The sequence below is a fragment of the Convolutriloba macropyga genome, chromosome 7, assembly GCF_964194025.1.
Source record: "Convolutriloba macropyga chromosome 7, txConMacr16.3, whole genome shotgun sequence".
NCBI lineage: Eukaryota > Metazoa > Xenacoelomorpha > Acoela > Convolutidae > Convolutriloba > Convolutriloba macropyga.
In genome coordinates this window covers 5177022-5204113 of record NC_134474.1, presented here as the reverse complement: position 1 = coordinate 5204113, position 27092 = coordinate 5177022, and the positions used below count along the sequence as shown (strand labels likewise).

The following is a 27092-nucleotide window of genomic DNA, read 5'->3' as shown; positions in this document are numbered from 1 at the left end:
TGGCAAAAGATGCAAGACTCGGCATTAATCTAACAGCTGCATTTAGAATTTGACTTCTTTTAATGGAATCGAAGGCGTTCTTAAACTCGATCTGTAATATCCCTGCATCCTGTGAAAGCTTAATTTCTCAAAGGTAATTTTGGTCGCGTTTATGATACTTTCAGCTCAACCCTTGACTCCTACACCAATTTGTTTAGATGAGAACAATACGGCCGACTCTGTGTTTGTTTGGCTATGCATTTTGCAACCAAACGTCGCAAAACCTCGCCAACAGCTATCGGACGTACACCACCTTTCAATTTCTTTAAAGCAGTTCAAGAAGCACTGCAGAAAACTGGTGCCACTGACACGGAGCTGACGTCTGCTGGCCAAATTCACTAGCTTTGTTATGCTCGTAATAGATTGTTTAGATTGATCAGAAGCAGAGCAATTAACTGCGTGCAAAAAGTGTTCGGAGTACATTTTAGAGAGACCAGCCGCTGAGAAATTGAGGAAGGTATCTATTTGGCCAAATACATTTGACTCATCAAACTGATGAGCTTGGGAGCTGTAATCTCGAAATTTCAGTCGAGGTTCTTTTTCCAGAGGGTGTAGACTCTTAAGCTACATATGTTTGGATATCTTGCGCTACTCCATCGGATTACAGAATTTTTGCTGCTCTTCCGAATTGGGTTTGGAGGCACAGCGCCTTATCACCAGCTGCAAGTGCTTCCATGGTTTCGGGAACGGTTTTTCTTGATTGCTTCATCGATGCACCTTCAAATCAAAGTCCGGCGTAGTCCCCCGCTTTCCAGCGCTCAAACCGTTTTGACAAAAAGTTTTCATAATTTTGTTTGTGTTTCTTTCCACCCCCATTAGATGCTGGTATTATGCATTTTATAATGGTAAATAGCTTTTTCCACTTTTCTGTGCAGTTTGGCAGTGAGATGCATTCAGACCAACTGAGTCAAAATCTGACAGGTATGTACCTTAGTGTTGGAATCTGTTTCTTGCAAAGTGTTTCCAAGTCTGGCAGTTCAATAGGCTTCATGTTTGATGCACCAGGACTGACCTCTGTGCTACTTGAACTTTTTTCTGTTTCGCCAGTCAAAGCCATCTCGTCAATGCGGGCTGCTATATCACGTGGAATCTTTTTTGTTTGACAATAAGGAGCTAATATGAGCGTATGCCTACATGGATCGTGAGCAAATCCATTCGTCAAATTGTGGACCCCAACTTGAATAACTTATCATAGTTTTATTGCTTTTGTGGCTTTTCACAGTTAATTTAAAGAGTTTGTCTTCTATCAGGATAAAGCAGCATTGTATCAATAGGAACTTGAAAACGGGGGTCAGGGTCATCAACTGTCAGGTTGCTCATTGACTGTGTTATTCCAGAGGATTGGTTTTCTTTCACCTAAAGTGTCTGAAAGCACACTGCTTTCAACAACGCTAGAACTATCTACTATTGTAAACTCATTACTATGAACTGATTAAGCTTCCTTTTTGTTTCCTGTTCTCTTTCCCATTTCTCGTTCTTATTTTCCAAATAAAAAGTATAGCTTCTTATATATCGATAGATTTTTTATTTAGCTGCTGATAAGAGGAAAAGCATCTTTCAAATCTTGCATTATCTTTGGGCTGAATAGGGAACTGAAGTAGTACTAACTATAAATTATGTTGATCACTTCTTAATGAATAACAAAAACGTTGGAGGACTTTCCTTGAAAAAACATCCGCACGCGCACCAAATCACTATCAAAAAAGGAACAATCTGACCGGACTGACATTCTGCATCTTGCCCGAATAGACCCAAAAACACTTCCAGCCAGCATAAGTAACATACAGGACGGAAAAACACAGTACTTAATCTTTGGTAACTCTCATTTTGAGCTGCAGATTTTTCTTTTGCTAACCAATAACTTTGCTTTCACAATTAACCCATGGCTGCTTCATTTACAAAATAAGACCGCTATATGTTTAAAAAAATAAGGTGAAAACATAGCTGGCAGATAACCAGAAAATAGCCGCAATAGCTTCGTATAACTGCAGTCTCAAAAAACAGTACAAAAGACCAAAAAAATTCGCCTTTTCAATGAGGGCTGATATTTTATATTTTAATTCAAAATCTATACAAGTTTTTGCTGCCTCTATTAGCTGCTCTAAAAAAACCTTCATTTAGAGTGACACACACCCATTTGGCCTTATCTCATTGAATTAAAGTAAATGAAAGTCAATTTCAAAGTGAGGAAGTCATTTTTGAGAGTGACGTAAGTCAAGTCTGACCGAAAATTTAAACACGCGAATGAACAAAAAACTCGCTCCACAAAGAGCGAAAAATGACGTCACACACGCACTTCAGTTCAAATTGCATGAACGAATGAACAAAAAACAAATTTGAAGTGGTTATGACGTCATATGGTTGTAACAAAAATCGCGACGACGAAATAAAAAATCCAAGAGAAGGCCAATAATGCGGCTATTAAAAAACTTATATGGGCTATAAATAACTTTTGTCAACATAAAAGACAACTGTTCTAACAAAAAGGTACTTGAAAAACGTGTTTTTCAGAATAAAGGAGCTAATGCGCAAAGTTTTTTTTTTACTAAAATAGCCAAAAATTACAAACTTTTAATACCCAAAAATAAGTTTTACCAAGAATTATAATTTTCTCTTTTTTGTGCAAAAATTGAATATACAATAAAGAGTCATTCATTAGCACTTACAAGAATCGTATAATTTCTTACCGTTTTTACTCTGTTAGTCGAGATTTTTCAATTGAGAAAAAAACGTTTACGCGCGCGCATTATGAAGCTTGCGTGGCATAAATTCCAACTCAGACCGATTTAAATACTTTATATATTCTATGTTGGGAGGGGTTCAATTTAAAGTCGATAACATCAAATATTGAGTTCCTGCTTAAAATATAATAATAAGTTATAAGCACACATGACATTTAGCAGAGCAAGAAACAGTGATGTTGACCTTAAATTATGCGGAGAAGACCGTAGCTAGTAAAATGACCGTGACGGAGATATTTTAACAGATTGGTCACAGTGACAGAACAAATTCAGGGCAAAATTAGGCAAGAAATAAGCTGACATTAGAGCAATTAAAACAACTTGGTGTGCAATTTCAGCGAATTTCTCTGGCTAAAACGATTAAAAACGTCGACCCTGGTGCGACTGGTTGACACATATGGAAGCTAAATCGATTATTCGATTCTGAAGCCATTGAGATAGATGGCTGCAATCAGATAATAGCAATTCTTTGATCTTTCTCTCTTCTGTTCTCTCAAACTCTCTCACAGTCTTAGTGCAGTCATTCCTATAAAGTTGCAACTCTTTCAAAATTCCTACATAAAATTTGAAAGTCAAATTTTAAGATCAAAATTTATGTAAAAAGTAAAGATCAAATTTAGCTTAATAAAAAAATCATTGACATAAAAATGAGCAAGTTCATGATGATCATTTTAATGCCTGCAGATTTTGACCGAGTTGCAAATTTTTGGGACAAACCACAGATATTTAGTTACCCGATTGAAGAGAGAGGAGAGAAAGAGGAGGAGAGGGACTTGTTGTTGACTTTACCTGAATTGAAGAGTTGTGCTGAGGGAGTCCTGAAGAAATGGAGATGAGCACTGTAAGGCAGCGGCAAAAAACACAACACACAGTTAAGCTAAGACAGACAGACCAAAGCTACCCGCTCAGAACCCAACCACCACCCACCCCACCACCAATACAAGGACAAGCATTTACATTTGTGTCACATTAGATGTCAACAACACTAGAAACGAGTCGAGAGTGTTTATGATTCAACAAGCACAGGATCGTCATTTATGAACAACAGAAGAGCACGAAAACGACAAGATTAATGAGGTCTTTCAAATTATAGCTCCCACCCCCCCCCCCCGAGAAATTATGGTATATTTAACATGATTGGGGGAGGGGTCCCTAGGTTATGGTTATCTGACCACTGAGCTGGGGAAGCATAATGGAAATAACCGACTAATGAACCTACTTTTTCACAAAAAAACGCATATATGGTCCAATGTATCTTTATTTACGTCTTGAAATTCCACAAAATTGAATGAACCAACAAATCTCTTCTAAGCTGCATCGCGGTGTAAATTCTAAACATAACCGACGAACGTCGGGAGAATTGCTCTCAAGCGACCGTGCGTTGGCGCGAGGGTAACCGGAGTGAGTGTGTGTGTGGTGATGCTGCGGGGGGGGGGGGGGGGTGCAAGTGGCAAGCGTTGCGGAGGGGCGGGGGAGAGGGGCAAGTGGCAAGCGTTGCGGAGGTGGGAGAGGGGGGGGGTTGAAGCGATGGGAGTAGTGTTGCAAATGCAGGCTAGATGAGAAGGTGGACAGGTGGAGGAGGGTGTTCAGTGAGAAAGTTGAGGGGGGGGGGGTGAGGGGGTCAAACTTTTAATTTCAATATTAAGAACCGCCTTCACATCAAGAAATTGTCTCCTCAAAATGGTTCTGGTGAATCGCATTCTTAGAGCCCTTAGAACTTAATGCCGTCCGAGTTACCTGAGCGCTACCTGTTTATCCCATTTTTCAGGACGAAAAGTCAAATGGGTTAGACGAAAAATCGCATAAAATTACGATCACAAGACTAATATAATTGCTAAAAATTTCGTTTGAGAGCAAATAAAAATGACCATCCATTCGACCTCTTAACACCTTGAAAACATAACCACTTGACGCAAATGGCGAGCGCTAGTAGCCAGCTAGAGCTTAGGGACACTAGCATTTGGGCGCACATGAGGGTGAGAGGAAAAATCGCATAGAAATACCTCGACTATAATATTTTTGAGAGTAATTACCAATGTTCTAATCGATCCACAATGAGTTACGAATCAACAGAAAAAGCCTTAAGACCCAAGGAAATTGAATTTTTTATCGTCCTCATACAGAGACACCAAACATAAGTTTTAAATTTCGTTTTAAAAGTTTAAAAATTTTAAAACCAAAAGTACTCATAAAATTTTCAATGAAATCAAAGTAAGCATCACTAATCCATTAAATTTTTAACAATAGCATAAACAGACAAAAAACAGTCGATGAAATAAAAAATTCCACATAAGTTTTGTTGAAATCAAAAACCGCTCATCGCAAATTTCAAACCAATTAAGCTTTATTAGAAAATGCGCGTAATCTTCGAATAATTGCATGAAAAGAAAACGATCAGAAAAACGGCGACAAAGCGGGCCAAAAACCAAAAGAATAAATGTAAATAAGTTATGTCAGAGTAACGGAAATCAGTATTTACGCAATTATATATATTTCCAAGAAGAACTAGTGAAACTTGATTACAAATAATATTTTGCCTTAACAAAAGCATACACTGAAAAAGCAACGAAAAAGTCACAAATACCAAAAAATTGAACCCAGCTTTTTTGTTTTAAAACATCTTCATAGTATTCAAAACTCAGAGCAGCAACTTTCGCAAAATTAAAAAACATAACCCACTAACGTCGGGCGAACTGCTCTCAAACAACCAGCGAGCGATTGGCTTCGTCAGTAGCTAGCCACGGCACGGGGGGAGGGGGGTGCACCGCGGGCTGATGTGGGGCAACACTGGGTTGGGGGGGGCAACAGCGCGGTGGGGGGTGGAGGCAATAGTGGGGGTGGGGGGGGGGGGGGGGGTCAACAGGTGGGGGGGGGTCTCAAACCTCTAAGAACCGCCCTTCACACCATAAGTATAAGTCTCCGAAGCAGTTTGAGCTGAAACAGCTGAAAGGCTCTAAGAGCACTTAATGCCCGCTGGGCGCTACCTGTTTATCCCGTTTTTGAGGACGAAAATTCAAAAACGTCAGACGAAAAATCGGTCAAGCAAAAAATCGCATAAAAAAGACCGACAGGACTAATATAATTGCTACAAACTTCGTCTGAGAGCAATTAAAAAAAATTAAATATTATTAGAGAGCCGTTTCTTGAATGTTATTTATTGACTTAGAAAAAACAAATAAGGGAAAGCGGGAAAATTTGCAAAAAAAATTGAAATCAATTGCTGTCGAAGTATTGAGTCAACTTAAAACGACTAACGTCAGACATATTGCTCTCCAACGACAGGCGGGTCTATATTTTTTAAATGCAAAATCCCCTAAGGAGAGAATCGATCCATCCACTTCCATAGTTCTCGACAAAACCATTAACCACTCGGCTATCAGGCCCTTGTGCTTTCATATCTTATAATCGTTTTTAATTTAGAAAACATACCCGGCAGATTGCCGGAAAATAGCCGCCGTTAATTCCAATAAGCATGATTGGGATTGAAAGAATAGATATTGAAAAAAAAGATTTTTGTACAAAAACATTTTTTAAGTCCGATTTATTTGGATGGCACTTCGTAGTTGAACATACTTGTTTCTTAGAGAGAAGCTACAGGGGCTACTATCAAAATCAATAAGCATTAGAGAGAGGTAACTAATACCTATAGGAACAACGTTCAAATAGCGGGCATCTAAAATTGGGCTTTCTGGGTTTATCCCGTTTCTATTTCTGACTTCAATTTTTATACTGACTCTGTTCATTTTGAATTGATTTGCTGAGCAACTGATGTTCAAAATCACTTTTAGCAGAATGAGAGAAGAGAGAAACTAGCCTAGAGAAGTCAAAAAGATTTCACGCAAAATGTAGAAAAAGCGGCAAAATGAGGTAAAGCGAAGCATTTTGTTTGTTCGACGAAGTAAAAAAACATAGAACAAGTCCTGACGTACAATTCAAAGAATTTTCATTGACTAAACAGAAAACTAGACCTAGAACGGACTATGAATGGATTGGGAAAACCATTTAAAAAAAATCCGATCCAAAAAACCGAAAAAACGGTGAAAATCAAAGTGAACAAAAAAACCGCATGTGAACAAAAAAACCACTAGCGAGAAAGCGAATTTTTGTTCAAACACCGTTTTCTCACTCTACTTTAAATTTAGAGCGGAAAAAATTTTACGCCGCAAAACCACTCGCTTTTTCGCTCCACTTCCTGTTTCGGCGTGACCAAAATCACTACTCCAATTTGACTTCAGAAATCATAAAAATGTGTGAACAATCTTAAAAAAAGACAGCGCCCCAATACAATTCAAAATCTTTGAATTGTAAAAAAATAGGAGCGCTATAATAGCCGGCTGAGAAGATGAGGGCGGCTGTTAACAAACTTTATTTCGGAGTGCGAGCAATTGAGATCACTCAGAAATGATTAAGCGTGAAAAAGTCACTTGAGAAGTCGAAGAATGTTCTAGAACAAAGGGGCAAAAATGGTCAGACAAAGATTCTGCGGGGATCAAGCTCGTAAGAACCTCTCGTCACACAATGAATTTATGTCTCCAAAACAGTTTTGATCAATCGCATAAAAATCTAGTCAGCCGAAAGGCTCCAAGAACTTAATGGCATTTGGCAGTTGCCTGTTTTTTTCCCGTTTTGAGGTCGAACAGTCAAATGGACAGACGAAAAATTCGTCAAGCGAAAACTCGCATAAATAACGCAGGACTAATATAATTCCTATATATTAGTGGAGGGGTATATTGCCATTGAGGGGCTTAAATGATGGTATTAGAGCTAATTACAGACCACTACCAAGATGTTGACTGACAAATGAAACTAATTTTTGCGCAATTTTGATTTGAAAACTTTGGGGCCGTATAATGTCTTATAGTCAAAGGAGTATTACACCAGCCTATTCGTACTTCTTCCTTACTTGTTGTTCATAAATGACCTTCAAGTGATACAATGGAATTTAAATTTTGCTTAAACTTGATTTCTGACTACAATTTTCTGATTGCCAATTTGATTCCTCCACCAAAGACAAATTAAACGACGACAATAATGATGTTAATATTTTCTAGATGAAAGGGGTTGAAAAATGAGCCCAAATTTGAAGCAGAAATGAAAGATAGTTGAACAGATAATAAACTTTACTGCAATTTCAATTCGATAATGAATTTCAATTTCATGATGCCACGAGTAGCTGGTCTAGTCTGTTTCTATACAACCTTCCTTAATAGACCGCACAGAATAAACTCCAACAATTTCTTTTAGATCACCCATTTTTATCCAAAAATTTGGTTACAATATTGAAGATAGGCCTTGAAGAGTGTTAATATAGAGTAATGTAGGTCGGATTAATTGCTGCTTGAACTATCAGAATCTAGAAATCAATCAAATAAAAATCAAGAAAGATTTATAAACTAAATTTTCAGATTAGTTTGATCAACTGATATCCAATAAATTTGTTATTAAAAATGGACAAAAATTTATAGAAATGTCTTTCAAATTTACTTCGTTGAAGTGATATTGACATATTGAAAATTTGGAGTACTTGAGTGTTTACAGTGATTAAAACTTACCTGCTACCACGGTGTTGATACATTCGTACAGAAGAGACATGGCCGAAGTGCTGAAACCAAAAACAACAACCACTGAACAAATATCCCAGTAAACAAAACTGTAGAACTCAAAATTTTAGACAAGTTGACAAAAAATTAACTAATGCAAAAATAGTCGGTGTACGCATTAAGTCGCTTCATCTAATTACTGCTTTTCGAGATTTTTCGTTTGATTACGAAAAGAAAATTCTTGTCCTTTTGTGAGCCGTACTAAACACTAGTCTACTAAAGCTCAGAGCTGCTGAGACTCTTAAGATCTCGGGCTTTACCACCTTAGAGATTTTGAAGACGAAAGTCAATTTAAATCGCTCAAGCCAGCAATAGAAATTTCCAGAATAATCTAGCTTAGAAAAAACTGGTCACGCAAAAATTTTGCATAAAAGAAAGACACAAATGTTTATAATAAATGCTTAAAACTTCGGTCGAGAGCAATTAATGACACATATTACAATACAAAATATTACAAGAAGAAATATTGTGCTTTACTATCAAATCGCACATGTCCCTTGAAGCATAGAGAAATATACTTTCTAAGTAGTTTCGAAGATTAGAACGAACCTGTGAATGAGATTGGTAAGTGGTTCCACTAGCTTCCTACCCAATCGTGGTTCCAGGGGTGTAAGAGCTCCGAACTGAAACAGATACGAACAGTTTAGGATCAAAAGCATCCTCTTTGTTGAGTTGATTTAGCAAACTTGCCGAAAAAAATCGTTCGAGAGAGTCAAAAGTCAGTCAAAAGACAATTTTGATACTTGTTTTTCCCTACTTTGAGTCTTTTCTTTTTCCCTATTATCAGTATTTCTCTTAATTTGATACTAAGTTCTCATGATTGGTTTTGACACTTAAGTTTTCTTTCATGGTCTCTGATCTTATCTTTGATGCTGATTTTCTGTTTGAACCAAATATGCTCATAAGAAGAACAGTATGAAAAATAGGTATGATAAGAAACTGAGTATGACGGTGAAAAAAATCTACTCTTGTTTAATTTTGCCATCCAGAACTGAGCATAAACAGCTTGTTAAATTGATGCTGACCAGTTTGATTATTTTGATGAGCATCCAGTTGTTGGTGGAATTGGTCATTATTCGGAAGAAGATGGGTGCTAGTGCCAGGTAGTTCTTTGGGTTCTTCCTCGCCAACTCACAAATCACATTCACTGCGGCACACTGCACTCCTGTAACACAACACCTGTCATTGTTTGCATCATTTCATTTTTTTTTTTGGGGGGGGGGGGGGGTGTTGAGTATTGGCCCGCCAAAAGTTTTCAGGAGCCATAGAGGCAATCAACAACACTTGCCTGCTTCGTTAATTAAAAATTCAATTTGTTGAGCTAAATTTCAGATGGCCTATTAACATTCACTAAAAAAATAGAGTTCAAGAAAACAACTGGAATTATGATGTTAGACATTGTCACAGAAGACTCCATACATGTAGAAAAAAATCGACAAGGAGTAATAAAGGCTCGAATATTTAAAACCCTCAACAAAAATATAGCAATACTTTTGCACCTTAAAAAATTCACAAATGCAACATTTCACTGAGAGGTTGCTAGTTCGAGTGAACCCCATTGTAGCGGTCATCCCATTTCTAAGCATTAAGGCTAAACTTTCTTTTCTCAGCCAAACTATTAAAAAACCTCGGACAAGGTTGGGCTTCCAAAACTCACCAGGATCTGAGTCATCCAGTCTCTCCTTCAGCTTCGGATATGCCAGTCTCAGAGCTTCTGGGTACTGAAAACATTTACATACGAGCATTATACATTTCAAAAATCTAAGCATGAAGTCACAATGATGCAAAACCTCACATTCAACAACCCCACCAGAATAACAAAATTTAATTTCAGATTTTTGACTTCAACTCCGCATAATCTGAAATCAATTCCCATATTTTGGCACCGTATAATTATTCCCTATCAAACTTTTTCAAAGCTCGACTTGTTTGCTGCGGAGGTCAGACAACATCTGTATAAATGATAATCTCAAAATGTCAATTGTACCTTGAGAAATACTTTGTACATAATGAGGACAGCCTTCTTTCGGATGTATGGCTTGGATGAACTGAGGAGAGTCATAATGTCCTGTGTGAGGTCCTGGGCCAGTTCAGGAGTCATGAAACAACTCAGCCCAGTCAGACTGTTGGCCGCATCGTACATCTGGTTACTTACAACCAGGTCCTGAATAACAAACAATGACGTCGCAGCTTCTAGGCCCGTTTCTAGCTTAAAATCATGCCTTTTTCAATTCACGTAAACTTTTTCTTTATTTTGTATATATAATGCTCTTTGATGTTTGACCAGTTTCATAATTTTTACATGTATCTAGGAGTTTACTTGCCGCCCCGAGTTGCCCGACTACCCTTTTAGAGGAGGGGCTTTCTTTTAATGGACATTTAAGTTTCGTTTCGTTGGTCGATGATATTTAAAACCACGGTAATGATACCATACCCACAATAACACTTTCGACTCTGCTTTGAATTATATCATAAAATCATAAAAACGCTCCATGGATTGAATAAAATGCTTTCACGGGCTAAAAATTAATGACAGGGTGTTCTCGTTTCAGGAGCGAGTATGTTTAGCGTCAATTCATTTATCAGTATTAATTTTATTGACCAATCACATTTCGGTAACACAAATTGAATGCAAAAAAACCAATCATATATATTTTTTATCATTTTCTGCGAAAAGAAGCTTCGGCTATCTGAGTTCACACCCTCAATTTTTAGGCCCCTCTCCGCTTGAATATTTCACACCACGTTGCTGATACCCGCAACGATTTTCAACTTTGCTTTAAATGAATGATTACATCAAAATCTCTGATTTAAAAAGTAAAAATTAATGACAGGGTGGGTGTTCTCGTTTTCAGGCGTGAGTATAATACCTTTTTGATGAGATTGGTCATGAGCATAATGACATCCGTGTCTTCTCTGAAGGCCTGAGAGGCAGCTAAGTAGCCAGTTCTCTGAAACACACACCACAGATCAATTACAAGATAAATACCGGTTCCTTTCGACTATTGCCCAAACTTAGTGGGTACAGATAATTATTGTGTATGGAATCTTATGTAATAGCTTATTATTTACATTTGAGGATGATAAAACGAACTGGTGGTTACACAATGACGAAAAACACTTCAACGCCAATTGAGGCTTGAATTCTCACATTAGCTATAACTAGTCAGGTGACCTTCAGTTTATCTTGAAAGAACAGAATAAAACAACTCACTTTGAATGTGAACTTGGGACTGCTCGTGACCTCCACCATGTTGAAGCACGCCCAGCTGATGTCATAGCCCAGCATTTGCAACTGAAACACAGAAAATAATGCAAATTTTTCCTCAAATAGTTCCAGTATCAAGCATGGCCTGCAGCTTGGCGGAAAAAGCAGCGAAAAAAACTGCTCCGAGCCACCTTCAAATGATACCACTTCAATAAGAAAAAAGTTGCGGAACATAAAAGTTGAAGTTCAGATGTTCGATTAAATTTTTAATTTGCGCTCACACTTCAAAAATGTTTTAAATAAAAGCAAACAAAGGTTTATAAATTTTTGTTTGCTTTTATAATTAAAAACATTTTTGAGGTAAGACTGACTCTTTTTGACTACCGTTTATGATCCCACAATTTACATAGGGTAAAAATTTAGTGGAATAATTGATCAAAAAATCTAGAAAAATGACGTCACGAAAACAGAGTTACCTGCCGATTACTACAAGTCACAGAAAAAAAAAATCTGTGAGAGGTTTTGCAGCTTATCAAAAAGCCGAAACATTACTGACTATTCAATACGCCGAATTTATGCAGAACCAATTTAGTGTTCAATTATAATAAAATATAGCTCGATCAATCCAGAAGAGACAGCTGAAAGGGTATGAGAAATGGAGTCTTGACACCTCTACTACCGATTCAAAGGGGTTTCAGTAGAATGTTCTAGATTAAGAAATTCCAGTAATTTTTTATGGTTACATGACAAAATACCCAATGTCAAAATTCCCAATGTGCCAAAATACCCAATGCCATTATACCCAATTTATTCTCTTTGATCTTTTCGTTCAATAATCCGATTACAAATTAGCACTCAAATTTACAACATGTTTTCTCGCAATTAAGTTGCCAGTTTAATCCCATGATCGGTTGTGATAGTTTCATATCAAGTCCCACGGGCCGCTGAGGCATGGCCATGGCCCACGAGGCATGGCCAAACGTACTAACTAAATATTATGCTAAATAATCGTTCTGATAGTTTCAACGTTAGAATAAAATATTGGCTATATTTTGGGTATTTTGTCATATTGGGTATTTTTGCATTGGGTATTTTGTCCTGACACCATTTTTTATATTTAGCAAGTTGATTGACACGCCTAGAGAATAGGTGAATAAGTGGCACTAAAGTGTCCCCCTGAGCCAAATAGCTTGTAAGAGTAGCTTAATCGTCTAGCGTGAAAAACACTTACGTAGACTAATTTGATGACTGCGTTGGCCTTAACGTCCATCGACTCCTGTCTCAGCTCCAGTTTGATCTCATCGATACAAGTCGCAATGAATTTGGCCTAAACAGCGTTTGACAAAATGAGTATTTAAAGTGAGTACCCGGATCATTGTAAATCAGCGCTGAATCATAGAGTTTTCAGTCTCTGTTTATACTATGATCATAATCTGATCATGTCATATCTGTTTACTTTTTCAGTATATTTTAGCGAAATTGCTGTGTCTGTTAACATAAGTTTAATTTTTTAAACATTTCAAAAATTGTTTTTGATATTCATCATTCTTTTGTTGAGCCAATTCCGATTACCAATCAATCGTAGATATCGGTTTGAAGTTTATAACGATAAAAGATGATTTCTCGATGCAATAATGGTATTAATGATATAGAAAGTGACCTCATCCTCCTTGTGAGCTCTGATCCCTCTGACCAGGTCGTTCAGGTTCTTGTCAAACACTCGCTCAACCGCCCCCTTCACTTTTCGGAGCGCCATCGTTGCAAAGATTCCACTCAATATCTCGTTTGATAATCTAACCGCAAATTTGGCTGCTATAGGCCAACTAAATTCAGGAACCAATCTGAAAACATCTTATTGTTGAAACAAACTTTTCTCAATTCTCATGCACAAACTTTAGATAGCCAATAAGGAAGTTCTCAGACATCATTCGGAATAATTTAAAAATGTTTACACACTTTAAATTCGAATTAAATGCAGAAGTCTTACTGTTTTAAGCAAAATAGGCAGAAAGGATTGATAGATATTCTTACAGATTATACAGAAAACTCAAATCACTAGAAACGAGTAGTATAAAAAAACTGACAGGGGTCTCAAGGGGGAACACTGCATTAGCATAGGCAATGAACAACGTGTCACCCTAGGGGGGGGGGGACAAATCCCCCCCCCCAATGAGACCCTTGTCAGGTTCTTATACTACTGAAACCGTTTGATCATTGCATAGTTACTTACAGCACCCATTTCAACATGAACACACGTGATCCATGAATCCGTTCATAAGTTTCCCAATTTTGAAGAAAAATATATTTTTTTCTAAATTTGAAAATAATTCTCAAAATCATTGAACGAGATCATGAAAATAAGAGAAATTAAATTGGAAGAAAGAGTGAAAAACAACAAATAAATGTCAAAGTTTCCTTTTTAACAATTAAAAGCAGCTTCGATAACGGTAACAGCAAATTTCCATCTCTCTTAAAGAGGTCAATGAGGTAGATTAGACAAAGAACAACCAATTTTCCAATTTTCGGAAAGTCATTGCGCGTGGAAACCCCCTAATCACGAATTTTAAAAATAACTCCTCGAATAATATGCCGTAAAGATTATTTTTGAAAATTATGTTTAAAAAACTCCACGCGGTACTTATATCTCGTTTATTACTCCATGAATCCGTTCATAAGTTTCCTAACTTTGAAGAAAAACATATTTTTCCAAATTTGAAAAAAATTCTCAAAATCATTGAACGAGATAATGAAAAACAAGAGAAATTAAATTAGAAGGTTGAGTGAAAAACAACAATTAAATGTCAAAGTTTCCTTTTTAACAATTAAAAGCAGCTTCGATAACGGTAACAGCAAATTTCCATTTCTCTTAAAGAGATCAATGAGGAAAAATTAGATAAAGAACAACCAATTTTCGAAAAGTCATTGTGCGTGGAAACCCCCTAATCACAAATTTTAAAAATAGCTCCCCGAATAATATGCCGTAGAGATTGTTTTTGAAAATTATGTTAAAAAATTTCCATGCGTAATTATATCTTGTTTATTACTCCATGAATCCGTTCACAAGTTTCCTAACTTTGAAGAAAAATAATTTTTTTCTAAATTTGAAAAAAAATTTCAAAATCATTGAACGAGATCATGAAAAACAAGAGAAATTAAATTAGAAGGTTGAGTGAAAAACAACAAATAAATGTCAAAAGTTTCCTTTTTAACAATTAAAAGCAGCTTCGATAACGGTAACAGCAAATTTCCATTTCTCTTAAAGAGATCAATGAGGAAAAATTAGATAAAGAACAACCAATTTTCGAAAAGTCATTGTGCGTGGAAACCCCCTAATCACAAATTTTAAAAATAGCTCCCCGAATAATATGCCGTAGAGATTGTTTTTGAAAATTATGTTAAAAAATTTCCATGCGTAATTATATCTTGTTTATTACTCCATGAATCCGTTCATAAGTTTCCTAACTTTGAAGAAAAATAATTTTTTTCTAAATTTGAAAAAAAATTTCAAAATCATTGAACGAGATCATGAAAAACAAGAGAAATTAAATTAGAAGGTTGAGTGAAAAACAACAATTAAATGTCAAAGTTTCCTTTTTAACAATTAAAAGCAGCTTCGATAACGGTAACAGTAAATTTCCATTTCTCTTAAAGAGATCAATGAGGAAAAATTAGATAAAGAACAACCAATTTTCGAAAAGTCATTGTGCGTGGAAACCCCCTAATCACAAATTTTAAAAATAGCTCCCCGAATAATATGCCGTAGAGATTGTTTTTGAAAATTATGTTAAAAAATTTCCATGCGTAATTATATCTTGTTTATTACTCCATGAATCCGTTCACAAGTTTCCTAACTTTGAAGAAAAATAATTTTTTTCTAAATTTGAAAAAAAATTTCAAAATCATTGAACGAGATCATGAAAAACAAGAGAAATTAAATTAGAAGGTTGAGTGAAAAACAACAAATAAATGTCAAAAGTTTCCTTTTTAACAATTAAAAGCAGCTTCGATAACGGTAACAGCAAATTTCCATTTCTCTTAAAGAGATCAATGAGGAAAAATTAGATAAAGAACAACCAATTTTCGAAAAGTCATTGTGCGTGGAAACCCCCTAATCACAAATTTTAAAAATAGCTCCCCGAATAATATGCCGTAGAGATTGTTTTTGAAAATTATGTTAAAAAATTTCCATGCGTAATTATATCTTGTTTATTACTCCATGAATCCGTTCATAAGTTTCCTAACTTTGAAGAAAAATATATTTTTCCTAAATTTTGAAAAAAAATTTAAAAGTATAATTTGAAAGTATAATTTGAAATCTCACATGCAATTTTGACTTAAAATGAAAGTAAAACTGAGCTTTCGAGAATGCTGAATCGAGACTGCACCATTACCTGACAACCAATTCAGTTTCCCACTAACGACGTCTGCAAGCAAGATCGATCGAGAAATTCTAGGAACCATATCCGAATGCCACAAACTTGACCGAAAAACAGCTTATTAATTCTGAAAATAGTTGAAAAGATGAAAAGAGAATAGTTGAATTCCCAGAAATCAATTTAGTAACAATGAGCCTCAAATAAGCGAAACTTTGTAAAACTTAAACCGACTAAAAATTGCTCTCGAATGACAGGCAGCCCAATTTAATTCAAGGGCTGTAGCCTCGATAAATTTTTCTTTATGGGTGCAAAAACCTCAACCGAAGTAGGATTCAAACCCCGACCTCCTGGGACCGATTCCGTCACCTCGACGGATGTATTAACCACTCGGCTATCAGAGTTTTGTCACCCAGTCTCTAACAATCGGTTTTGTTTGAACAACAAACTTAATTTCGGAGTGAGAGCAATTGAAATCAGTAAAAAAAATCAAGAAGAAGCGCGTGAAAAAGTCACTTGAGAAGCCAAAGATTATTCTAGATGAAAAGTGCAACACGATCAAGCAAAAAACCTGCATAAAAAGACATACACGTTTACAATAATTGCCTCTCATTCGAGAGAAATCAAAAAATAGGCTCATGCAATAAAAGCTGATCAAAGTTGCGCCCACAACACTACAAAAATAAATTACTAGTCGTTGCTAATAGAAACATAACAGACTAACGTCGGAATAATTGCTCTCGAACGACTAGTGGGAGTTAGAATCTAATGCAGCCTGCTTTAGTCGGCGGGGAGTTGGGAGTAACTAATTGGTGGGAGGACTGAGAACTGCTTCAAATGACGTCATTAGAGGATATCATATACCACTATAAACACTTAAAAAATGATTGCGCAGTAAAATCTCTCGACAAGTTAAAACGTTCAAGCAGAAATCAGGAATACAAAAAGACACACATGTTTACAAGAATTGCATCAAACGTCGTTCGAGAGCAATTAAAAATCAACAAATCAACAGACAATTTCTTGACCTAACTTGGAGACTTCTGTCGCTTTCACGTCAAATGCGAGATGACAAAAAGCTATGAAAAACTAGAAAATCAATTCTCATGTTCGGTTCGTCATCACCATGAGAAGATAACTAATATTAAGTATTGATTTCTAAACGAAGACTAGATACTTAGCGCTGTTTATGCCTGGTGGTTAGAAAAATCTGACGAAACATACGCAATCACTAAAATGGAGTCAAATATACACAATGGAGTTAGAGTTAAAAAGAGAAAAATTTGAACCCTCTGCCTATTTTTGAAGGAGACGGACTTTGGAAACAGCTCTGATTGGTCTTTCCAACTACATTACATTTGAAGCGCTGTATTTATCAATGAAAGAAAATGACTGAGCGAGTGCAAGTCATTTGAAGTGAGTTACTACCGTTTCGCCATAGCAAATATCGGACCAATAAAAGCCTAATAACTGCGGTTAAGATTTCGCGATAAGTATGTCACAATTGCTGCCAAGACTATAATCAGAGTTTTTTATTGGAACTTTTCATTGTTGAAAACGGAAGAGTGATGATGTTGAATTTGAAAATAATTGAAGCAACCATGTATCGGAGTTAAAATGATAAACAAGGAGAGAAAGTGTGCGAGTAGTGCTTCAGTATACAATTTACGACTATTGAAGCTGAACGAATTCCAGCATTTACAAATAAACTAGCACATTCATTATGCCTCCACCATCAGAGCGGAGCGGAGCTGAGAGTCCAACAAAAGCTATGTCTATAGCCAAAACTACACATCTTGTCAACAATTCACTGTTTCTCGAAAAAAAACTATCTATCTATCCGCGAAAAGCTTTTTAGAGGTTTTCAACACACGTTTGTTATTTTTTATAAAGTTTGTGTCTTTTTGGTATATTAGTGGTAATGATGGCGGGGGAGGGGGGGGGGGTCAATTGTGGGAAAGAGACCCACAAGTTTAGACAATTCTTAAACTAACCATAGAAAGCTTGTCATAAAATCTTCCAGAAATCAAATTTAATTTATCATTTCTCCACAAATTTTGCAACCCATGTAGGCTATGTTTTTGCTGTATTGAAAGCAAAATAATTAATCTTATATACTTGTAGTTACTCAATACATGGTAAAATTTTGGACTTTTTTCCTCTAGCAAAAAAAAACAAAAGTATCCTTCTCGCAGGCATGTATGTACAAACCATTGTTTGTAATCAGCTTTGTCTTGATGTTTACTATTCTATGGATTATCGTTGACAAGATGACAAAACTACAAAAAAAAACAAAAGCACCATTGTTTGTTGTTCTGCTTGACGCACAAATAGTGATTGAGAAATTATAAATTAGTTAAGCTATATAATTATTTATCATCATCATCAATTGAGAGAGAGAGAAAGAGACAAAAAAGATTAAGAGTAATAACTACTGCGCGCTACTTGATTCAATCAACATTTAAGATATTACACAGAAAGGGCAAGTTCGATGTAAAAAACACGTAATGTATAAGGTCTGTCCCATAAAGTTGAAAAATGTGAACGTTCGAAAAAAGTTGAAGCATTCAATTGAGCATAAAAGGGGTCCTTTGGATGCCAACTCTCGAGCATGAAGACTCTGACTCAAACAAAACTTAAAAAATATTTCATATCTATTAATAGAATGAACTCAATTCTGATTCCACGAAAAAGTAAAGAAAAAGTATAAATAAGAAATGCATAACACGAACTTTTCATTCATTGTTCAATTGATTCTTGTAAAACTTAGCGCTATTTGCCATCCTCAGAAATTGTAAAATTTTCCCATCTCAGCAGAATACCGGAAGCTTGCGAAGCTAAACACTTAGAAATTATTTTGAAAAAGAAACACAAAACCGCACTTGGACCTAAATATTAGTAGGAAAAATCCTATTATAATTACTCTGCAGAGAGTTGGCATATGGCGACGGAGATCAGGAGCGTCATTCTGCAAAAGCAAAGAAATCGAAAAAAAATTCAAAATCACAAATTAGGATTTATTCTTTTGGGAAACTTATCACACAAAAACAAGCAAATTTTAGACGCTGTATCGCAAATTCCTGACGTCAAAACTGTTCCCGCGAACTCCATGAGGTACGGAATATTCTTTATCGAAAATAATTCAAAATAACCAAAGCTTACAATCACAGAAAATGATATTCACGAACTCATAGCTCAACCATAAAACACGGCCGCAAGCACTCTACACAATCAAATTACCCAGACTTGCCAACTTTGCTAATTGAAGGCTTACGGACAAGATCCACAGGCGAATTGCTCTTTTCACTCATAAAACACTAATAGAAATGGCTTCGCCACACCCACTCCACGTATCACTCAAACGTTTTGCCGGGCTGCCCAACAAAAATTCGGACAAATTTGAAGGTCTCTTGAGAGCAAGCATAGCAGTTGCTAGGATTCGGGCGGATCACAATCAACAAGCCAAATACCTACACTTACACCTGGACGGAAACGCACTTAACTTTTAAAGGCGCTTGCCAGAAAACACACAAAACGCCCTGGATGACGCATTAGAACAGTTACGCAACCGCTACTCAGGCCCCGACCAACGGCAAAGTTAGATTTAAAAAGCAGAAAATTTGATCCCGTGAAAAACAGCCAGACGAATTCCTAAGTGACTTGTAGCGGCTTGCCAACTTAGCTATCGTTGATGACGCTGGTACTGGAATTGATCGCTATGACGAGCGGACAAGAAGAATCCGATAAAAATTCATGCAGGGGATGCCCTTCAAATACAAAAAGTTCTCCTCAGAGGATTGGACAAGGTAGGAGTAAATGACTTATGCTCAAGAGTCAAAAGAAGACTTCGAATCTACCAACTGAACCCAGAACCAGCTCACACTAAAGCCTTCAACTCACTAGCAAGTGCTAGTAACTCTGCTTTTAACCCAGCTGTCGAAAACATAATGGCAGCACGAATTGGTTCAATTCAAGTTTCAGTCTCACAAACAACTCCACCAAAATGGCCGATTACCACCCAAACCAAATTCAATCAGCCGTTCGCAAAATGAACAGAAACAACACAACGTATAGACCACCCTACCAAAATCGAGGCTTCTCAGGTTACCAGAACCGCCCTTTCTATCGAGGAAGAAAAAGAGCTACAAACGCGATAGGAAGATACAACCAACGTCAACAATACAACGAGCGACAACACGACGACCAGCTACTTGCATTACAACGCTGTCAACTGAATGTTATCACATTAGCCTTGACTGAGAATGCTCGCATTCTCGGCTGCGGTCGCTGGTTAATAAATTCGGCAAGCGAAGACTACAGATTCATCGAGAGCGCTGAGAATGGCAGCAATTTTTCTGCGAGGATTGAGCAAACTGGATGCAGAGTTTGCATCAACACATTAGGTTGTGGAAAACAATTACGTGGACCAAACATTCACTTACGGATCAGATCCCACTGCTTCTGATTCCGTACCGGCAATACGACTTGACAATTAACTGACCTAATAAGTACCATCTTTAACCTCTTACCGCCACCTAAAGATTAACCAAGATTCCCATCAAGATCAGAAGCACAAATTCAAATTCTACATCAAATAGAGCCACAATTCCAACAAGGAAAAACAACACACAAACGATCGGAAAGATAGCGCAACCAATACTGGAGAAAATTCAAGCCCTGATTCCCAAGCTTGAAAACAGACTGAAGAAATACATTACATGGCATATGTCATTATTATTTGGATTTCTTTCATTCCTGATAACTGTTTTTCTTCATCTCACATTTTACACAAATGGGCAAAATTATGATGCAGATATCATTTTCGAATAACACACGCAGGAAGAAAGATCAAAACGAAGCCAGTGCAAGTAGTTGCAATCAATGAATATGAATATCTACAAGAGCATCTTGAACACCCATTAAATAAATGTTCAATTGTTCTGCCTTTGGAAACTAAGAACGAATTTGACACCCAACAGGACACCGATAGCACACGATTACGTAAATATAAACGAAGTATGAAAAAAATTCGAAGTGTCGAAAAAAACTTCAAAGTAAGATATCTCGAAAACTAGAAGAGCTATGACCCTCAAATTTTGGCCCAAAATTTGACTTCAAAAAAAGAATAACGGTTCCCCGGGCTCCTCGTGGAACCCGGCTGAAAATTTTCCCTAATTTTTTTTCTCCAAGATACTATTTCGTAACTTTGGAAAACTGAAACAACACGAATACTAAACATTCAAAAAAGAAACCCTTACATTACAATGCCAATCTCAATAACCTCTATAGGGGCGCTTAGTTATCATTTCAAGCACAAAAGAAGTTTGAGCCTAACAACAAAATTCAGATCCCCAAAATGAAACTTATACACGAAAAAAAAATAAAAAGCTGAAGCAAAAGGAAAACTTGAATTACCAACCAATCACAAAACAGGGACTTATTTTCAGAAAAGCGGAAATATATGGCGAAATGCGGTGTTTCACTATTTACTAATTGTTAGCAGCAAACAGACACCAGTACTAGCATTTGCCAGATTGTATGAAGAAGACAAACTTTGAATGGCTGAACCAATATATGAATTCCTTATAATACAAAACCCAATTTTTATATCCCTTAACCATTACAAAGCCACAATCGACAGTTATAGAATTTCATTTTTTACACCAGAAAACTTTCATCAAACTCAATATACGCCAGGAGTTCATTGTGGGCAAAACAGTAACCGTGCTCACATACCCCATAAGAATTGATTACACATCCCCCGTTTGGTCGGAAATTCAAAAATGTATACATCACAATATTCAAAACACCGAAATCGATTTCATTTTTCGCAATCCATTAATCAATAGCAGTCTCTCTCAACACCCTCAGAATCCCCGCCCCAACCCCAACACCCCAGAATTCCCCACTACGACATCATTTCAGATGACCCTTTAACCCTTCCCCAACCGCAAGTTCCCTTTTCATTCAACCCCCTTCCTCTTTATAGACAACCCCAAACTAAATATACCCAAACACATCAATGTCTAGGTGCTCTACCCCTGAATTTCTTTCCCTCTAACATAATGAAGACATTATCCCATATTTTGACATTACAACCACACGATTTACTCTATGTATTTTTGTATAGATTTTAATATTTCCACAGGTAATTTTTATGTATGAGTTCATTGTATTCTGGGTAACCATTTTCGAAAACAGCACCCACAAAATAAATTGAAAAACACTTTCTCTCCTACGTTGATGTTATTTCATTTATAGAATTTACCACCGAGAGGAATTTCTAAACGGAGAAGTCGAATTAGTAAATTTCAACTAAGATGGGTAGTTTTAACAATAAAAAATCGCCTTTTATAAATTTGGGATGTGGATATTTATCAACAAGACCACGACGCAGGTTACCTTCCTACAATTCTCCATTTCCCTATGTACATCTACTTACGTCATGGTCGCCGAGCAATGCTAGTGACCTTCGATGACTACAATGTCCGCAATGACGGAACCATTTCTCTTTTCACTGAATTTGTTGAACCAGGCAACATCCTGAAGACAGTTACACTTAGCTCAAGCTGTAATGACTACCAACAAGTTCTTAACTGTCTTAAAACGACAATCCCAAAGCCACATACGAAAAACACTGACAATTTCCTGAAACTTCGACCCTCCCCTCCTCAGACCACTTCATTATAACCTAGTCCACCAAAACAATGCATTTCGATTTGAACCGAACCTTGTATTTATATTGAACAAAATTTCATTATATTCCTTTTTTTACAAATATTTTTTTACTCAACAAAAATGTGAATAAAATTTACAAAAAATTACATTACATTACTCACATTCAACCCTTTTCACGGTTCGAACCCCTTTCTACCTCATTCTTATCTAGTCATTTAGACCTGTTTTCATCGTCGAACACCGCATGAGGGAGCGCGGGCATCCAATACAAAACGCTCAACACAACATAATAGGTGAGAGAAAAAATCCTCTAAAAATGTTTCTTTGAAAAAAAATTGTTACGCGGATTTTAATATTTCCACAGGTTATTTCTATCTATGAGTTCATTGTATTCTGGGTAACCATTTTCGAAAACAGCACCCACCAAATAAATTGAAAAACGCTTTCTCTCCTACGTTGATGTTATTTCATTTATAGAATTTACCACCGAGAGGAATTTCTAAACGGAGAAGTCGAATTAGTAAATTTCAACTAAGATGGGTAGTTTTAACAATAAAAAATCGCCTTTTATAAATTTGGGATGTGGATATTTATCAACAAGACCACAACGCAGGTTACCTTCCTACAATTCTCCATTTCCCTATGTACATCTACTTACGTCATGGTCGCCGAGCAATGCTAGTGACCTTCGATGACTACAATGTCCGCAATGACGGAACCATTTCTCTTTTCACTGAATTTGTTGAACCAGGCAACATCCTGAAGACAGTTACACTTAGCTCAAGCTGTAATGACTACCAACAAGTTCTTAACTGTCTTAAAACGACAATCTCAAAGCCACATACGAAAAACACTGACAATTTCCTGACACTTCGACCCTCCCCTCCTCAGACCACTTCATTATAACCTAGTCCACCAAAACAATGCATTTCGATTTGAACCGAACCTTGTATTTATATTGAACAAAATTTCATTATATTCCTTTTTTTACAAATATTTTTTTACTCAACAAAAATGTGAATAAAATTTACAAAAAATTACATTACATTACTCACATTCAACCCTTTTCACGGTTCGAACCCCTTTCTACCTCATTCTTATCTAGTCATTTAGACCTCTTTTCATCGTCGAACACCGCATGAGGGAGCGCGGGCATCCAATACAAAACGCTCAACACAACATAATAGGTGAGAGAAAAAATCCTCAAAAAATGTTTCTTTGAAAAAAAATTGTTACGCGGATTTTAATATTTCCACAGGTTATTTTTATCTATGAGTTCATTGTATTCTGGGTAATAATTTTCGAAAACAGCACCCACAAAATAAATTGAAAAACGCTTTCTCTCCTACGTTGATGTTATTTCATTTATAGAATTTACCACCGAGAGGAATTTCTAAACGGAGAAGTCGAATTAGTAAATTTTAACTAAGATGGGTAGTTTTAACAATAAAAAATCGCCTTTTATAAATTTGGGATGTGGATATTTATCAACAAGACCACGACGCAGGTTACTTCCTACAATTCTCCATTTCCCTATGTACATCTACTTACGTCATGGTCGCCGAGCAATGCTAGTGACCTTCGATGACTACAATGTCCGCAATGACGGAACCATTTCTCTTTTCATTGAATTTGTTGAACCAGGCAACATCCTGAAGACAGTTACACTTAGCTCAAGCTGTAATGACTACCAACAAGTTCTTAACTGTCTTAAAACGACAATCTCAAAGCCACATACGAAAAACACTGACAATTTCCTGACACTTCGACCCTCCCCTCCTCAGACCACTTCATTATAACCTAGTCCACCAAAACAATGCATTTCGATTTGAACCGAACCTTGTATTTATATTGAACAAAATTTCATTATATTCCTTTTTCTACAAATATTTTTTTACTCAACAAAAATGTGAATAAAATTTACAAAAAATTACATTACATTACTCACATTCAACCCTTTTCACGGTTCGAACCACTTTCTACCTCATTCTTATCTAGTCATTTAGACCTCTTTTCATCGTCGAACACCGCATGAGGGAGCGCGGGCATCCAATACAAAACGCTCAACACAACATAATAGGTGAGAGAAAAAATCCTCAAAAAATGTTTCTTTGAAAAAAAATTGTTACGCGGATTTTAATATTTCCACAGGTTATTTTTATCTATGAGTTCATTGTATTATGGGTAACCATTTTCGAAAACAGTACCCACAAAATAAATTGAAAAACGCTTTCTCTCCTACGTTGATGTTATTTCATTTATAGAATTTACCACCGAGAGGAATTTCTAAACGGAGAAGTCGAATTAGTAAATTTCAACTAAGATGGGTAGTTTTAACAATAAAAAATCGCCTTTTATAAATTTGGGATGTGGATATTTATCAACAAGACCACGACGCAGGTTACCTTCCTACAATTCTCCATTTCCCTATGTACCTCTACTTACGTCATGGTCGCCGAGCAATGCTAGTGACCTTCGATGACTACAATGTCCGCAATGACGGAACCATTTCTCTTTTCATTGAATTTGTTGAACCAGGCAACATCCTGAAGACAGTTACACTTAGCTCAAGCTGTAATGACTACCAACAAGTTCTTAACTGTCTTAAAACGACAATCTCAAAGCCACATACGAAAAACACTGACAATTTCCTGACACTTCGACCCTCCCCTCCTCAGACCACTTCATTATAACCTAGTCCACCAAAACAATGCATTTCGATTTGAACCGAACCTTGTATTTATATTGAACAAAATTTCATTATATTCCTTTTTTTACAAATATTTTTTTACTCAACAAAAATGTGAATAAAATTTACAAAAAATTACATTACATTACTCACATTCAACCCTTTTCACGGTTCGAACCCCTTTCTACCTCATTCTTATCTAGTCATTTAGACCTCTTTTCATCGTCGAACACCGCATGAGGGAGCGCGGGCATCCAATACAAAACGCTCAACACAACATAATAGGTGAGAGAAAAAATCCTCAAAAAATGTTTCTTTGAAAAAAAATTGTTACGCGGATTTTAATATTTCCACAGGTTATTTTTATCTATGAGTTCATTGTATTCTGGGTAACCATTTTCGAAAACAGCACCCACAAAATAAATTGAAAAACGCTTTCTCTCCTACGTTGATGTTATTTCATTTATAGAATTTACCACCGAGAGGAATTTCTAAACGGAGAAGTCGAATTAGTAAATTTCAACTAAGATGGGTAGTTTTAACAATAAAAAATCGCCTTTTATAAATTTGGGATGTGGATATTTATCAACAAGACCACGACGCAGGTTACCTTCCTACAATTCTCCATTTCCCTATGTACATCTACTTACGTCATGGTCGCCAAGCAATGCTAGTGACCTTCGATGACTACAATGTCCGCAATGACGGAACCATTTCTCTTTTAATTGAATTTGTTGAACCAGGCAACATCCTGAAGACAGTTACACTTAGCTCAAGCTGTAATGACTACCAACAAGTTCTTAACTGTCTTAAAACGACAATCTCAAAGCCACATACGAAAAACACTGACAATTTCCTGACACTTCGACCCTCCCCTCCTCAGACCACTTCATTATAACCTAGTCCACGAAAACAATGCATTTCGATTTGAACCGAACCTTGTATTTATATTGAACAAAATTTCATTATATTCCTTTTTTTACAAATATTTTTTTACTCAACAAAAATGTGAATAAAATTTAAAAAAAATTACATTACATTACTCACATTCAACCCTTTTCACGGTTCGAACCCCTTTCTACCTCATTCTTATCTAGTCATTTAGAGCTCTTTTCATCGTCGAACACCGCATGAGGGAGCGCGGGCATCCAATACAAAACGCTCAACACAACATAATAGGTGAGAGAAAAAATCCTCAAAAAATGTTTCTTTGAAAAAAAATTGTTACGCGGATTTTAATATTTCCACAGGTTATTTTTATCTATGAGTTCATTGTATTCTGGGTAACCATTTTCGAAAACAGCACCCACAAATTAAATTGAAAAACGCTTTCTCTCCTACGTTGATGTTATTTCATTTATAGAATTTACCACCGAGAGGAATTTCTAAACGGAGAAGTCGAATTAGTAAATTTCAACTAAGATGGGTAGTTTTAACAATAAAAAATCGCCTTTTATAAATTTGGGATGTGGATATTTATCAACAAGACCACGACGCAGGTTACCTTCCTACAATTCTCCATTTCCCTATGTACATCTACTTACGTCATGGTCGCCGAGCAATGCTAGTGACCTTCGATGACTACAATGTCCGCAATGACGGAACCATTTCTCTTTTCATTGAATTTGTTGAACCAGGCAACATCCTGAAGACAGTTACACTTAGCTCAAGCTGTAATGACTACCAACAAGTTCTTAACTGTCTTAAAACGACAATCTCAAAGCCACATACGAAAAACACTGACAATTTCCTGACACTTCGACC

At 36.5% G+C, this 27092-nt stretch overlaps 1 protein-coding gene across 2 annotated transcripts in view; it reads right to left on the bottom strand.

The window, feature by feature from the left end:
* Positions 1-27092, bottom strand: part of LOC142342559 (AP-3 complex subunit delta-1-like) — a 365254-nt gene that overhangs the window by 59922 nt on the left and 278240 nt on the right. For both annotated transcript variants that reach the window (XM_075393930.1, XM_075393931.1), the window contains exons 2-11: positions 13249-13431; positions 12820-12915; positions 11595-11675; positions 11251-11331; positions 10368-10544; positions 10038-10101; positions 9406-9545; positions 8930-9003; positions 8333-8382; positions 3570-3619 (exon numbers count right to left, since the gene is read on the bottom strand). In XM_075393930.1, the coding sequence (XP_075250045.1) occupies positions 3570-3619; positions 8333-8382; positions 8930-9003; positions 9406-9545; positions 10038-10101; positions 10368-10544; positions 11251-11331; positions 11595-11675; positions 12820-12915; positions 13249-13344 (909 nt within the window). In that variant the 5' untranslated portion in view covers positions 13345-13431. The remainder of the gene's footprint in view (positions 1-3569; positions 3620-8332; positions 8383-8929; positions 9004-9405; positions 9546-10037; positions 10102-10367; positions 10545-11250; positions 11332-11594; positions 11676-12819; positions 12916-13248; positions 13432-27092) is intronic.